A 17,484-nucleotide genomic window follows, 5' to 3' on the forward strand; every position below is an offset into this window, starting at 1 on the left:
TCCGGACGCGCAGGCCCAGCGGCCATGGCTCACGGGCCCAGCCGCTCTGCGGCACGTGGGATCCTCCCGGACCGGGGCACGAACCCGCGTCTCCTGCATCGGCAGGCCGACTCTCAACCACTGTGCCACCAGGGAAGCCCAGCATTATAGGATTTTGATGACGAAATTTATTACTGCCCCAGCAGTAATAACGCTTCTCGCCACTTCATCCCATACCTTCCTGCTCCCAGCTCAGTCCAAGGTGTGGACACTCGTATTCCGGTCCACGTAATAGCTACACCTCAGCCCATGTGCCACCCGTGGCAACAAATCCGATGTCCTCCGAAAGGGCATCGGCACAGAGGTGAGCTGGCGGCAAGAAAGCCTCAGGGCGCCACTGCCCAGGCTGCGGTGCTCACGCCACTTCCATGTATGTAATTTCACCCTGAGCTGCCTCTTTAGATACTGCGCAATCTGCATTCTTTTGCAAGGGGAAAAGAGCGAAAAAATGCCTCTATGCGAAAGGCCAACCACACCCACACAACCATAAACAGAGCCTGATCAGGAAGTAGGTGCCTCCCGCCACCCCCCACCCCCTGCACCCCGGAGCACTGGCATTCCTGTCGCAGGCCACTGTTTCCTCCCAGGGGAGTTCCGAATTTAAAATTAATTGACTTAATGTGTGTAAAGTACTCAGGGCAGCGCCTAGCCCGTGGCGAGCGCTCCGATGTTGGCTGTTGGCTGTTGCTACTACGTTAAAAGTGTTATTACATCACTAAGGGTCCCTGACACCCACAGGTGTTGTTATGACATCACTAAGGGTCCCTGACACCCACAGGTGTCGTTATGACATCACTAAGGGTCCCTGACACCCACAGGTGTCGTTATGACATCACTAAGGGTCCCTGACACCCACAGGTGTCGTTATCACATCACTAAGGGTCCCTGACACCCACAGGTGTCGTTATCACATCACTAAGGGTCCCTGACACCCACAGGTGTTGTTATGACATCACTAAGGGTTGCCAACAGCCACAGCAGTTGTCATTGCATCACTGAGGGTCGCCGGCAGCCACAGGCCTCTGACACCTTCTCTTGCTCTGAGTGTCTTCCCCGGTGCGTGCACTGTCCCTGGGGTGACAGGCAGAGCTCTGGGGGGAACCAGGTCCAGGCTGAGAAGCAGTCACATCTTTCCTGCACTGTCCCGAAGGTGCTCTTCATTCCCCTAGAAGCCTCAGATAGCCCTAAACCCCTGCACCTGGGGGCAAGAAGCAGTTTTCAGTCGCAAACATTAGTCATGCCCAACCTTGGTGGCCAAACCACACCCTATCAGAAAAGTCTGACAGCATGTGGGAAGCCCATCTATTTCCTAGATGCTACGTGGCATATATCGAATTAAAAAAATCGAAGCATATTCAAGTGTTTTTGCTTTGCAAAGTTTACAATAGCTTTAAGAGTAACCAGCCACAGCCAGGGATGCTGGCAATTCAGGGTTGGACGTGATTGGGTCTTTGGGGTCTCTCTGGATCTCGAAGTTTTTGAGAAAATTGGGAGACAGGAACTACGACTGAAAGAATGGGAGTCAGAGCAGAATGGTTGCTGGTCCACAGGATGGAGGCTGAGGGGGAGCCAGCCGAGTCATGGGTGACTCACGTGCTCTCCAGAGAAAACTCCGCTCCATGAGAACAGCTGACGTACCATCAGAAGTGTCCCTGAACCTAGCACGCGCTAGCGAACATCCGGGACACCGCTCCAAGCTCGCCGTGATTTACTCCTAGGCACCCACAGCTTTCACAAAAGCAAAAGATTTAATAAAGGCCAAATGGTCCGTCGTAAGCAGAGGTCTCCGTAGGCTTCTCATCAGCCTCTTCGGGTCTGGGCTGCTTTTCCCTGCTTCCACCTGGATGGGCCTAGCCTAGATATTCCGGGGGCCTTATCTGGCTGGCCTCTCAGGTGATGGGCCCCGACGGGTAAATGCTGGGGCTGGCAGGGTCTCCCACACATCACAGAAGCGTTTAATTTAGTTCCAGGACAATCTTGGAGCCTGGCAGAATCCGAGTCCTGTTTTAAGGATGCTGCTGGATCAGCCCAGATTCTGGCCGTGAATCTGCACCAGGGAGGCCCCAGGAGCTTCCGCTGGAACAGAACCGAGGGGTACGGAGCAGCCCACCCTGCGCAGACGGGTGCAGAGCCGCCTACTGGGGTTTGTGGGCAGGACGCCGCCCGTGGGCTGGCAGGACAGCACCCACCCCCTCAGCCCCGCCCTGCCCGTCCCCGATGCCGGCGGCTGCCCGACTCCACGCTGGCCTGCTGCAGACGCTTCGAGGAACCCGCCTCCACCTCTCCCAGCCCTTCCAGGAACTGTTTACTTGTTTCAGACAAATCCTGAGTCTCTGCAGCACAGAAGGACATAAAGATCTGGTTTAACTGATCGACAGGACAGCCCGGCCCCCTCATTCCTGAAGGTCACCTTGAAGGTGATGCCCTGATTGGACAGGCCAGCCAGGTGATGGGCACCTCTCATCCCACCTCGTGCTGGATGAGACAATGACAGCCATGGCCATTCCTCCATCCTCTGCTCCCCTGAGCTGGCCGGCGCGCATACCTTCCTCCCCCGCTGCAAATGGAAGCAAACGCAGCCCTGGTAATATGCTGGCTCCGCACCTGTGCATGCAGGGAGGGGACACCCTGCATGGGTACACCGGCACCTGAACCCCCGCCCCCAGTGGTGCGATGAGTGGACCGCCTGGAGTCCACGGTGGGTCCCAATCTCTCCTGATACGTCTGCAACTGTTGCACAATATTACTATTGTGTCTCCATGCTGTTAGTATGATGTGTGAGTTGTCCGACCTTATCTACCTCACCTGAAGCCCCGAGCATCGTTCAAAAAATACATACTTAACAGACACCCTCCCAAAGCTTTTTTTTTTTTTTTTTTTTTTGCGGTACGCGGGCCTCTCACTGTTGGGGGCCTCTCCAGTTGCGGAGCACAGGCTCCGGAGGCGCATGCCCAGTGGCCATGGCTCACGGGCCCAGCCACTCCGCGGCACGCGGGATCCTCCCAGACCGGGGCACGAACCCGCACCCCCCGCACCGGCTGGCGGACTCCCAACCACTGCGCCACCAGGGAAACCCAAAGCTTTTTTTATAAATGGATATCCCTTCAGAAAGGGGTGTTTTGCTTTGCATTAGGGAAAATCACCCCCATTACTTGGCCCAAAGAGACACCCCAAGGCCCTGAAGATTCGGGGTGCGTTTATTTCCAGGGCTGTGTGTAGGAAGGGCCTAGAGGGGACTCCCTCTCGGTCCCCTCCTGCCCCTCCTTCTGGGAGGTGGCACTGCCCCTCTCCAGGAAAGAAGTGGGGCAATTCACCTCTGCCCCACTTTGGCTCTCCGGGCCCCTCCAGCCAGAGAGGCTGTTCTAGCCCTGGGCACAGTCGTCGGCAATTCACTGTTTATGGATGTCATAAAGTAGACGTGCAGAAGGAGGACGCTTCCTTTACAACCCAGGAGCACAATAAAATGATATGATGAACAGTGACCTGGCCTCGCTCCTTAAAGCAACAGGTGCCCTTTCCACGGTCTGTCCTGTCGAGAAATCACCCTTGTTTATCAGCGGCCAAAGGGCCGTCCCAGGTGACCCACGGTGTGACTTTGACTAGATGCTTTCGCCTCCTGTTAGCCACTCAGATGTGGCAAAGAAAGCGAAGTGGACCAAAGGGCGCTGGCGACCACATCCGACATTTGGAGAATGTCCCGTAGCCGTCTCGGCCGAGTCCTCGCAGGATCACTGCAGACTCGCCGGACCTCCGCGGCAGGGACTGGGTTGCTTTCTTTTCCCCTTTCGCTTTTGGAGCTGGGATTTGTACTGTGCGTAGTTGAGTCTGATCTCAGGTGTTGGATACAATTCCTCCCTATGCCCTCCTTTCCGCGTAGTTTTGAGAAAAATGCCTCGGAGGGAGAAGCTTCTGGGACAGCTAGCAATGCAAGTTTTCTTTATTGTTCTATGGATTGCAACAACCAAAACAATCTTCACGGAGCACTTTCTAGGTTCCAGGCACTGTCCTGAGTGGTTTGCCCACGTTGATCATGTAAAGCCTCCTAAGAGCTTGAAGTGGCTGCGGAGAGAAAGTCATGGCACGACCCGGCCAAGCCCACCTTGCCCCGCCCCCCACCAGGCATGTCCCCACGTAGGACTGCAAAGTAGGGGCAGTGTTGCACGGAGCCCAGGGGGCAGAGATGTTCTGCACACTGGCCTCCTCCCTGAGAGCCATCCCTCCTCCATGGTGTGGTCGGGGGGTGGACTTTTCAGGGAGGAGGCCACGGGTGTGACATTCTCTTGAGGATGCCCTCGGAGGAATCTGAATCTGAGATCCAGCCCCTGATTGACTGTATAAGCTGGAGGGACTTTGTCCATTATGTGATAACCTTGAATGTCTCAGTGAGGGGCACTCTGTGGGAACGTTTAATTACGGTGAAACCAAAGGGAGTCAAGCCCGGTTCACTGCGTCTGGGCTTTGACGGTGTGTCACATGACCCCAGAAGACCGGCGTCAGGGAGAATTCTGTCAGGATCAACTCCGATCCAGTAAGATGATCGAAGGAGGGCTCCTGTAAAGCTCTATTAAGAGACTGAACCCTTTTTGAGAACCATCTGTGGACGTTAATGTTGCACAATTGCAGAGGCTGCACAAGATAAACTAAAAACAAAAACCCCAGACGACACAGAAGTTGAAATGAGCCTGTCCCTATAATTGCCTTTTACGTGGCAAATGTAAGTACATCCAAAAACTAAAGAAAAAAGATGTTAGTAAGTAGTAAACAGACAGGGGATCTTAAAAGAGGAATCCATGAATAAGAACAGAATGAAACTGTTGAATTTAAAAGTGTATCTGAAACAAAAAATTCACAGATGGGTTTAGAGCAGTTTGGAGTGAGCAGCAGAGTCAGGGGAATTGAGGGCAGATCCTTAGGAATTCTCCAATCTGAAGAGCAAAGAGAAAAAAATCTTAAAAAAATAACAGAGCCCGTCACACGAGGGATAAGAGCAAACTTTCTAACATGCATGTAATTAGTCTCAGAAGGAAAGGCGTGAGAACGGTGCATAAAATACACGTAGTGAAATAATAGTGGAAAATTTTACAGATTTGATGAAAACACATTTATATACCATGGAAGCTCAACAAAGGACACCAAACAGGATAAACAGAAAGAAAACCAGGGCACGACATGGTCAAAGTGCTGAAGCCCAGATAGAAAGGAAAAACACCTTGAAAGCATCCAGAGGGGAAAAAGGGGATGGTATGATTCATAATGAAATGATTCATCTGCAGGGGAAAGAGACCATAAAAGCTGACTTCTCAGCAGAAACAATGGAAGCCAGGAAAAAAAAAAAAAAAAAAAAGGACATCTTTAGACCTCTTTTAAAAAACAAAGCTCTGAATGCAGCATTCTACACCCTGAAATATGTTTCCAAACGAGGGCAAACGGAGACATGCTCAGAGAAGCAACAGCTGAGGGAATTAGTCACTAGCTGTTCTGCGCGTCAAGAGATGCTCAGAGAAAAAAGAAAATTTTCAGGCTGAAGGGCTGTGACACCACTCAGGAGCTGGAATCCACGGGGAAAAAAGCACCAGAGATGGCAGATAGGGAGGTAACTACAAAAAAGTTATCTTTAAGTTTCTTTTCATTATTTCTTCAAAAGACAGCTGACTGTTTAAAGTAAAAATTTTAATACTGTATTGTGGAGTTTATACTGGGTGTAGATGACCTTAGCTGCTCCGCCTGCTCTAAGAGACCACAGAGCCTCGGTGGGTTGTAAACAACAGAAAGTTACTTCTCACAATTCTGGAGGCTGGACGTCCAAGACCAGAGCGCCAGCAGGGTCGGGGGCTGGTGAAAGCCACTGCCTGGTACGTAGACGGCCAGCTTTTCAGTGTCTTCACAGGGCAGAAGGAGCGAGGGAGCTCTCTGGGGTCTCTTTTATTAGGGCCCTAATCCCATTCATGAGGGATCTGCTCTCATGACCTACTCACCATTCAAAGGCCCCACCCCCCCATGCCATCACATTGGCGGTTAGGATCTCAGCGTGTGAATTTTTTTGGGGGGGACGCAAACATTCAGTGTGAAGCATAGGTGTAAAGTGTATTGCAGGGCTTCCCTGGTGACGCAGTGGTTGGGAGTCCGCCTGCCGATGCAGGGGACACGGGTTCGTGCCCCGGTCTGGGAAGACCCCACATGCCGCGGAGCGGCTGGGCCCGTGAGCCATGGCCACTGAGCCTGCGCGTCCAGAGCCTGTGCTCCGCAACGGGAGAGGCCACAACAGTGAGAGGCCCGCGTACCGCAAAAATAAATAAATAAATAAATAAATAAAGTGTATTGCAGCAATAGCTCAAAGGTTGTGGGGAGGAATTTTACTGCTGCAAACTCCTTACTTTTTATGTGAAGTGGCACAATATTAATTTTAACTAGGCTAAAAAGTTAAGGATGATTTAAAAATGGGCAAAGATCTGAAAAGACACTTTGAGAGAAAAAAAGATATACAGATGTCAAATAAACATGAAAAGATGCTGAATAACGTTAGCGGATTGCAAATTGAAACCATAATGAGATACCACTTCACACCTGTTAGAATGGCAAAAATCCAAAACACTGACATCACCAAGTGCTGGCGAGGCTGTGGGGCAATAGGAACCCTCATCACTGCTGGTGGGGATGCAGAATGGAGCAGCCAGTTTGGAAGGTATTTTGGTGGTTTCTTGTTTTCTTTTTAAAACATTTTAAAAAATATTTATTTATTTAGGTTGCATTGGGTCTTAGTCGCGGCACGAACGATCTTTCGTTGCGGCGCATGGGCTTCTCTCTAGTTGTGGTGTGTGGGTTTTCTCTTCTCTAGTTGTGGCATGGGGGCTCCAGAGCACGTGGGCTCTGTAGTTGGCAGCACACAGGCTCTCTAGCTGAGGTGCGTGAGCTCAGTAGTTGTGGCGTGTGGGCTTAGTTGCCCCGTGGCATGTGGGATCTTAGTTCCCCGACCAGGGATCGAACCCGTGTCCCCTGCATTGGAAGGCGGCTTCTTTACCACTGGACCACCAGGGAAGTCCCAGTTTGGTGGTTTTTTACAAAATTAAATGTATGATTCAGCAACTGCACTCCTGGGCAGTTACCCAAAGGAGCTGAAAAGTTATGTCCACACAAAACTTTCCCACAAATGTTTATAGCAGCTCTGTTCATAACTGCCAAAACTTTGAAGCACTCCAAGACTTCCTTCAATAGGGGAAGGAATAAATCAGCCCTAAGAAGAAATGAGCTATGAAGCCATGAAAAGGCATAGAGGAACCTGAAATGTATCTGAAAAGGCTGAAGACTGTATGATTCCAACTACGGACATTCTGGAAAAGGCACCCCTATGGAGACAGTAAAAAGATCCGTGGTTGCCAGGGGTCTAGGGGGAGGGATGGATGGACAGGTGGAGCACAGAGGAATTTTAGGGCAGAGAATCTACTCTGTATGACCCTGCAGTGGTGGATGCAGGTCTTTATGCATCCGAAAACCCACAGACTGTATAACACAGAGAGTGAACCCTGATGTAAACTATGGACTTTGGTTGACAATGACGTGTCAGTGTTGGCTGACTGGGACAAATGTAAAGCTCTGAGGCGGGATGCAGATGGTGGGAGAGACTAAGTGAGTGTATAAGGAGGGAATGTGTGGGAACTCTGTACTTTTCACTCAATTTTGTGTTTTCATTGATCTCCAACAAATAAAGCCTGCGATTAAAAAAAAAGGTGAAGGATGCACAGTGAAATATAACAACCAACTAAAAATAATGCAAAAAGCAGAGGTAAAGAGCCAACAGAAGAGGGACTTCCCTGGCGGCCCAGTGGTTGAAACGCCGCCTTCCAGTGCACCGGGTATGGGTTTGATCCCTGGTCGGGAAACTAAGATCCCACGTGCCTCGTGGCCAGAAAACCAAAACATAAAGCAGGAGCAATATTATAACAAATTCAATAAAGACTTTAAAAAAAGAGCTAATTTCTTCCATTAAGAAAATAAAGAGTCAACAGAAGAAATAAAATAGAATACAAAAGTTTATCCAGTGAACCCAAGAGAAGAGGAGGAACCAGGAAACCGAACCCAAGATCAATAAAAAAAACAAATGGCAACATGGTAGATCTAACCTCAAGCATATCAAGAAATACATGTAAATGAATATAGGAAGAAATAACACCAAAATTACACAAAATCTGTCAGAAAACAGAGAAGAAAGTAAATGCCCCAATATGTTTTATAAGGCCACCATAACCCCACAATCAAAGCATGACAAAGACATTACAAGAAAAAAGTTATAAGCCAACGTCCTACATGAGCATGGACACAAAACTCCTTAACATATTATTAAAAAATAAAATCTAGCAATATATAAAAAGGGACTACATCCTACATCAGGGTAGAGGTCCTGTATACCCTTTGTTAAATTTATTCCTAAGTATTTTCCTAGGAACACTTCCTGGGAATACAAGTGGGGTTATCCCAGAAATGCAAAGTTGTTTTAACATTCGAAAATTAGTCGGTATAATTCACTGCCTTAACAGAATAAAGGAGAAAAATCATATGTGATCCCAGTAGATGCAGAAAGAACACGTGACAAAAATCTAACACCTATTTATGATGGAAAAAAACATTAGAAAACTAAGAATAAAAGGAAACTCCCTCAACCCATTTCAGTCGATGCACAAAGAACCTCTGATAAAATTTAACACAGAAGATTTCACAAAAAAAACCTCTTTGTGAACTGGGAGAAGAGGGCATCCTCAATCTGACAGAGAGTACCTACAAAAAACCTGCAGCTCACGTCACACCCAATGGTGAAAGAGTGAACGCATTTCCCCTGAGGTTGGAATGAGGTAAGGATGTCTGCTCTCAGTCTTATTTAATTGTATTGCAGTTTCAACCAATGCAACAAGACAAGTAAAAGAAATAAAATCCAAAAAGACTGGAATGTAGAAAGTAAAACTGTCTTTATTTTTAGAAGATATGATTGTCTCTATGGAAAATCCTAAGATTCTATGAAACAACTACCAGAACTAACCCATGAGTTAATAAGCGATGTCACAAGGTACTACGTCAACACACAAATATCTGTTGTAAATGAGGAGCAAACAAATGGAAAATTACGTGAAGATCCCATTTACATAACACCAGAGAACAGAGAATGCAGAGGAACAGATTTAACACAAGATATGCAGGACCTCTATCCTGAAAGCTATAAGCGTTGCTGAGTGGAGGGATGTATCATGCTCGTGGTTGGAAGACTCAATATTGTTTAGATTTTATTATTCCCAAATTAATCTATATACTGAATGCAATCCCAGTTCAAGTAGAGAAGCCTTTTTGAAAGAAATTAACAAGTTGATTCTTTATTCTAACATTTGTAGGGAAAAGAAAAGGACCCATAGAACCAAAACAACCGAAAAAGAAGTACAAATGTGGAAGATTACCGGGTTCCAAGCTCTAGCAATTAAGCCAGTGTGGTCTTGGTGTCAGGACAGACAAACAGATCCATGAAACAGAACATGGAGTCCAGAAAGGGACTCACACATATAGAGTCAATTAATTTTCAATAAACATGCCAAAGTGGTTCAATGGAAAAGGAAACTCTTTTTTAACAAGGGATACTTGACAACTGGGTACATGTATGGGGAAAAAAAAAAAAAAAGACCACAACTCCTACCTCACACCATACACAAGATTAATTTGAAATGGATCACAGATTGAAATATAACAGCTATAACCCTAAATTTCCTGAAAATGTATCTTCATGACCTCGTGGTAGAGAAAGGATTCTTAAAGAAGACACAGAAAGTACTACACATAAAAGAAAACTTGTTCAATGAACAGTTAAAAACTTCTGCTCATCAAACGACCTCTTTAAGAAAATGAAAAAGGTAAGTCACAAACTGGGAAAAGATACTTGCTATATATACATCTCACAAATGGATTATATCCAGAATATATGGTTTCTTATAAACCAGTGATAAACACTAATACAACAGTCTAAAAACTGCACAAAAATACTTGGAACAGACACTTCACGAGGTGAGATATTCAAGTACCCAATGAGCACAGGAAACCACGCTCAACAATTATTAAGTCATCCGAGAAATGTAAATTTAAACCATAGTGAAATATGATTCTACGCCGACTTGAGTGCCTAAAATTAAAAACATTGAGAATGCCTAGTGTTGGGTTGGCTGTGACAACGGGATCACTCATACGTTACTGGTGGGAACATAAATGGTACAGCCGCCTGGGAAGACAGCTGGGCATACGAACCAGCAACATCACTCCTAGGTATTACCCAAGATAACTGACAAATATGTCCATAATAAGACGTGCACAATGCTTGCCGTAGCTTAACCCCAAACTGGAAACGTCCATCCTCAGGAGACTTAATGACCAGGGGTGGAGCGCTCATGAAATAGACTACTACTCAGCGATACAAAGTAAATAAAGGACACGCATGAATCTTGAAAACGTGATCCTGAGCGAGAGAATGCAGACACAGAAGAGCTCACTCTGTGTGGTTCCATTCTCATGAAATTTAAGATCAGGAAAAAGCAATCTGCCCGTGACAAAAGAAGCGGTGTTTTCTCACGGTGCGCGGGAACAGATTTGAAGACAAGCACAAGGGAATTTTTCTGGGGCGATGGAAGCGCTCTTTGTCTTGACTGGTGTGGTGGCTACACGCGTGTGCTCTTTTATGGAAGTTCAGCAGATGGTACCCTTTGTGTCTGTGCATCTCACCGCACAGTTAGAGGGGACACGGATATGTGTGTGCCTGGCTTTTGCAGGTGCCTAGCGGCGGAGAGCGTTTGCTTCCTGTTTGAAGTTTTGCTTCCCAGAGGTACAGTCAGTCCTCGGTATCTGCAGGGGATTGGTTCCTAGACCCCTGCCCCCGAGGACAGCAATGATTTGCTGCTGATGATTTTGGTACCCTTAGTCGGCCCTCCGCATCTGTGGATGTGGGACCGCGGACACCAAGGGCCGACTGGACCAGATTCTGTAGTCATCACATGCCGACTCTGTGTCCGGTATTACCGTTTGCCACCCGCCTTCCTGACAGTGATGGGCTCAGTGTTCCCGCTGTCGCCTAAACCACCCCAAGGAGCAGATGAACACGCAATTCCCTAAAGGTAAAGAAAGCAGAAGTGCGCTAAGCCCCTAAGAGACCTCGCGGGAGAACAGGAGCTTGTGTTTTATACACTGAACCCTTTTTGTTTTCAAAAGAATACAAGTAAAGATGACTAAGGCTACGATGACCAAGCTGTGGGCAGTGAAACTGCGCTAAAAATAGAAAATATTATGAAGAAGCATTATTATTTCTCCGAAGCACCATGCCTGTGCTCAAATGTCAAGCATTAACTTCACTGGCAAGTGAAGACGGGAGCCAGCCCTCCATGTTTCAGACCTTAGGAAGCAGTCCTGGCTCCACGAAAATTCAGCAATTCCAGACAGGCACAGCTTCAGCCGTGCAAACGTGTCCTCTAGGGCATTTTAAATGATAGCACCATTTAGCGAGCGCTCCCCAAGTGGCACGCACTGTGCTAAGCATTTTGTATGAATTACTTCATTTATCCTCGTAAGAACCATGCGGGCGTGTGTCCTAATTCCTACTTTGCCGGGTAACTGCGGTGCAGCGTGGTCAGTCGCTTTCCTGAGACCACTTCACCCAACTGACACCTGAACAATGGCAGCTAGACGGTCCCTGCTTCTTAGGTTTGGATCTTCCAAAGCCGACCCGGAGACAAGGAATCAGGCGCCAGCAGGGCACGTGGAGGTGGTCCCAGGAAGGCTGGGGGGCGTGGGGAGTGGAGGAAAAGCAGGGAACTGTGAGCCGATGAGCAGGGGCATCTGGGCTGATTGTTCTGGGGTCCCTTTGGGCAACTGCATATTCGATGCGTAAACTGTCCCCACCGCTCCACCCAGGGGCAAGGAAGCCAAACACTTGCCCGCGGATCCCTCTCTGGCAGGAGGACCGTTCTCGGGGCGTCAGCCCTCAGAGCTTCCCGTGCAGAGGGAGTCCACAGGCAGGGGACCCAGAGGAGGAAGCCCTTAGTCTGCATGTGCTCTTTTCTTAGGCCCTTCCTCCAAGGTGGCTGGGCTCTTGTTTTTTTAACTGAAATATTTTATCTAACTCAACTTACCTCAAAAAGATCTCATTTCAACATGTATCATTCCTAGGAAAACTTGCCCACACCTGTTTACAACTGCATCATTTATATTAGCCAAAAAGTGGAAACACCCAAACTGCCCATGAGCCGATGAGTGGAAAACACCACGTGGCTCTTCCACACAACAGGACGAGCGCTGACCTTCGCTACAACACAGAGGAACCCTGCCTACATCAGGCCAAGCGAACGAAGCCAGGCACAAAGGGCCGCGTACTCTGTTACACGACACGTCCACGACAGGCCTATCCACGGGGACGGAAGGCAGACAAGTGGTTGCCAGGGAGCAGGGTGAGGGGATGGGGGTAGGTGCTGGCAGCTACGGGGCTTCCTCTGGGGGTGTGGAAACCTGGCATTAGAGAATGGTGATGGCTACACAGCGAGGTGCATACACTACAAACTACTGAATTTGTGCCTTTAAAATGGTGGGTTTATGCTGTGTGAATTACATCTCAGTAAGATAACATGAAATATAAACGTTCCTCATGAGCTATCTTACGTTCCTTTTCTCCATGCTGAGTCTTCAAAACTTGGTGTGTATTTTGCATTTACATCTGCAGCTGGACGGTGGCTGGCCTTCTTATACACGTGGTTGCTGGGTCAGGACTGGCCCGTCCTTCTCTTCTATGAAAAGTCATGTTTCCCACAATACTCTTCTCTTCACTGTTTCCTAATATTTAAACAGCAAAACAGGAAGACTGGGGCATTTCTGCACTGCCCGGCCCCACCAGGACCGCTAGGGGCGTTTATTGACACGTGTGGCTCAGAGGATCAGCAAAGACGGCGGGGCCCCCAGGAGAGGCCAGGCCCACGGGCCCCGGCAGCTGCATGTAAGTCTGGACACTAGGTTCCTGAGTCCTCTCGTGAGGTTGTTTTTCCCGCCATCGTGAATGTGGCCTGGTGACTGCAGGGCTGGTGGGGCTCCTTACAGGCCCTGACTCAGGGCTGCATGGCCAGGACCGGTTACTGAGCGGGGGCGAAGGCCGAGAGGCTCCAGGAAGCCAGGCCAGGTGCTGATGGATGCGAGACGGAAGGCTATTTCCAGAGAGAGAAGCTCAAAGAGTTAAAGACTCCTACGAACAATTCCCAGAGGGCAGAGAGTCACACAAAATCCTCTTTCTTCTTCCTCTAGCGAGGACTGTGCAGACATCTGATCACGCTGCCACGCGCCCCCGTCTTCCTCTCTGGAAGCTCATCCCTGTCCCGTCCACCTGCTCGGCTTGTTTTCTTCCCCTTTGTTCTTCAAAGGGACCCTCTTCTGGATGGTGTCAAGTCGTCAGCGGCCGTCGCAGGGAATGCTGTCCCCCAGTGTGGCGTCTTAGGGCTCCGTCCTCGGTCCCTCCCTGGCTGGGGAGCTCATCAGGTCCATGGCTGCAAACACCACCCACACCGACAGTCCAGTGTCACGTTGTCACATCCCCAGCTCAGGTGTGACGGCTTCCCTAGACCCGTCTACTCAATATTGACGTCCAACAGGCAAACCACGCCCCCCCCGCCCCCGCCGCCCTGAGCCCACGTCACCCTCAGCTCACACCCTCACAGGGCTGCTGTTCCACCCTTTCTGTGGCTCAGGCCAGACCCCCGAGGCTTCTCCAACTGCTCTTTCTTCTATATCTCACTTCCACTCAGTCAGGAAATAAGCCTGGTTCTTCCTTCAGAACACGCCAGGATCTGATCACTCCTCACCACCTCCCCTGCCCTTCCCACATGGGAATCAAGGCACCAGCTCCTCATGGACCTTCAAGGTCCCACATGACCTGCCCCCAGCAACCTCAAACCTCATTTCCAAATGTCTGAGCTCCGAAGAGCTGGAGTCAGGAATGCTTGGTGGTCACCAGGGCGTCAGTGGGGACCCCACAGGGGTGGCGCCTCAGCTGCAGGACGGAACTCTCCCTGGAGTAGGGGTTCTCTAGAACCGTCCTAGCAAAGCTAAAAGACAGGTCTCAAAGGCATCAAACTGATTTGTAAGTTGCTTAACTGTCTGCCAGGACAGAGCCTATGCTCTTTAATGGAAGAAAACAAAATCCAGATGGTCCACAACATAACAAAGGGCAAACATGAATATACAGAGACACGAAGAAAAAAATATAAGTGTCGACAGCAAAGATGATAACAGTGTATCATGGGGTCTATAACATACGTAGGAGTAAAATGTGTGACATAAAGCACAAAGAATGAGGTAGGAGAAATGGAATCATGCTATTCTGAGAGTCTTACATCATTGTGAAGTGGGGTAATGGAACTGAAAGGCAGACTGTGATGAGTCACTGGTACATATTGGAACACCAAGAGCAGCCACAAAGAGATAAGACAAAGAAGTACACTTCATAAATCAAGAGTGGAGGAAAAAAAATGGAATTAAGGGGCTTCCCTGGTGGTGCAGTGGTTGAGAGTCTGCCTGCCGATGCAGGGGACACGGGTTCAAGCCCTGGTCCGGGAAGATCCCACATGCCACGGAGCAACTAAGCCCGTGCGCCACAACTACAGAGCCTGTGAGCCACAACTACTGTGCCTGTGTGCCACAGCTACTGAAGCCCACGTGCCTAGAGCCCGTGATCCACAACAAGAGAAGCCACCGCAATGAGAAGCCCGCGCACCGCAACAAAGAGTAGCCCCTGCTCGCCGCAACTAGAGAAAGCCTGTGCGCATCGACAAAGACCCAACGCAGCCAAAAATAAATAAATAAATTTATTTTTTTAAAAAGTTATTTTCATACGAAAAAAAGTTAGAACTCAGATTTTATTCTAACATCTACTATCGAAAGAACTGAATTAAGAGTTTTCATAAAGAGCTACTCAGGCATAAAAATATTTAAAGCAACCAGTGCTCCTGTGTAAACGTTGTCACTTGAAAGATGAGACCCTGAGACACAGAAACGTCAGGGCCTCACTCACACACCATCCAGCGCAGTATGGGTGGCATCAAAATTCTATTCTGTAGACATCAATTTTGAAAAAATTATTAAATTAATATTAAATTTTAAAAAGAAAAATAAACCTCAACTTTTGCCTCAGACCATACACAAAAATTAACTCAAAATGGACCACTGACCTAAATGCAAAAGCTAAAACTATAAAACTTGTAGAAGAAAACAGAGGAGAAAACTTCACAACTATGGGATAAAATAAGATTTCTTTGGCCACAAAAAGTACAAACCATAAAAGAACAACTGGTAAATTGGGCCTAATCAAAATTTAATTCTGGTTATTGAAAGACACCCATAAGAAAAAGAAGAAGCAGGTTGCAGACCAGGAGAAGATATTTATAATATCTACCTGACAAAAGGTGTGTATCCCAAATATACCAGGAATGCTTTCAATTCAAGAGTGAGAGGGAAAACTACCCACCACCACCACAACCAACAAATCAGAAAAGATTTGAACAAACACTTCATAAAAGAAGATTTAAGAATGGCCAGTAAGTACTTTAAAGATACTCACCATCATTAATCACTAGGGAAACCAAATTAAAACCAAATGCAGTACCACTCCACACCCAATAGAACTGATTAACACAAAAAGGACTGACAATATCAAGTGCTGCTGAGACTGTGAAGCAACGGGAACTCTTGTACATTACGGGTGGGGGTGCAAGATGTGCAGGGAAACTACCTGGCAGTACCTTTTATAAAGTGAAATATACACTTAACCATGCGATCCACCAATCCCATTCAATCCCATTGACTCCAAGGGAAATAAAAATACACGTCCCTGTAAATGCTCGTACTGGGATGCTCACAGCTGCTTTATTCATAAAAGTCCCCAACCGGAAATAACCCAGAGGTCCTTCAACAGGTGAATGGATAAAACAACTGTGGTCCAGCCATACCTGGAACGTGACTCACCAATAAAAAGGAAAGAATCACTGATACACACAACACGTGGACGAGCCTCAAAAACATTCGGTCGAGTCAAAAAAAGAGAGGACACATGTTACGTGATTTCATTTTCTATGGAACTCTCAAAAAGACAAATCTAATCTATGGTGTCAAAGAGCGGCTGGTGGCTGACAGGGGCCGGGAGCGGAGGGACAGGGGTTAAGCGGGAGAGAACACAAGAGAACATTTTTAGGTGATGTAAATGTTCCCAGTCTTGGTTTTGGTGGTAGTTAACAAGGATGTATAGAACTTTCAAGGTTTATCAAAATATACACTTAAATGGGAGCATTTTATTAGGCATACATCATACATAAATAAGAGCGATCAAAGATTCAAAAGGAAATGGGATTTTAAGAAAACAACACCACTGACTGTATGAGGCATCCTGGAAGCTGGCCTTTTGCCTCACAGTCTGAATGGTCAGGACAGATACTGGGCCCAGGGAGACAAGAGTGGGGTGTCACCCAGTGTCTGCTAAGTCGTCAGGACCGGGTGGGAGGGGGTGGGACTAGGCACCCTGGGGGTTTGTGGAGGGCAGAGTATGGCTGTCTCTGCAGCAGTACGCGGCTTTAGCTTCTGTAACAGTACCGGGCTTCAGATTCAACGCCTAACTCATACATATTCAATCACAGGTGCAGCCTGGAGCTTTTTGTTTTCTTTTAATTTAAAAAATGATAGCAAGGCCTTACCAGAGAGCTGCTTGATGGCCACAGGTCTCACTTTGTAGGGAGTCCTGCAAGAGAGAAGGCAGTTCCACTGTAAGACGCTGTCAAGATGTTCATGTACATCTGGTTCGAGAGAGAAGCACTTGGGCTGAATTAGAATTCAGCGAATTAGGTCTTTTTAAAACGAATTTCTTTGGCAGGTCTGAGCTTTCTCATTCAGAAGAATTCTAAATACTTTAAATATATCATTTAAACAACGGCCCTCCTCTATAATGTTCATATTTGGTTAATAAAATAAACATGTTGAACGCAGCTGGGATGGCACAGAATTGTCCTGGTCTGTCCTGACACCAGACTGATGCAGGAAGCTCTCCCTCTTCTGCTTTGAGCTCCTGGAGACTGCATCCCCCAAGTGCACAAGAGAGGATGGCGTCAGTAACTCAGTCGAAAATGCACTGGCACCTCGGTGATGTCACCATCGGTAATCATGAGACCCACAGGGGGTGGGGAGAGGATACTGGTGATAGGAAAGGCAGAGTAAAGGTCACTGTCCCTGACATACAAGGACCTCTGGCAAAGGTCGGGGGGAGACAAGTCAATGGAAAATAGGCAAAGAATAGGAACAGGCAATCATTGATAAAAGTTAATAAAAATAAAAAGAGGGACCTCAAGAAAGGGCTATTTTTTTTTTTTTTTTGCAGTACGCGGGCCTCTCACTGTTGTGGCCTCTCCTGTT

General features: G+C 47.8%; 1 protein-coding gene across 6 annotated transcripts in view; it reads right to left on the minus strand.

Annotated features, from left to right (window-relative positions):
• The window catches only part of PDE9A (phosphodiesterase 9A), a 100,433-nt gene that overhangs the window by 37,672 nt on the left and 45,277 nt on the right, over positions 1 to 17,484 (minus strand). For all 6 annotated transcript variants that reach the window (XM_027088166.1, XM_027088000.1, XM_027088248.1 and 3 more), the window contains exon 4: positions 16,773 to 16,816. In XM_027088166.1, coding sequence (XP_026943967.1) covers positions 16,773 to 16,816 — 44 coding nt within the window. The remainder of the gene's footprint in view (positions 1 to 16,772; positions 16,817 to 17,484) is intronic.

Source organism: Aethalodelphis obliquidens, unplaced genomic scaffold (assembly GCF_003676395.1).
Source record: "Aethalodelphis obliquidens isolate GAN/ISIS:26980383/991018 unplaced genomic scaffold, ASM367639v1 scaffold1, whole genome shotgun sequence".
Lineage (NCBI taxonomy): Eukaryota > Metazoa > Chordata > Mammalia > Artiodactyla > Delphinidae > Aethalodelphis > Aethalodelphis obliquidens.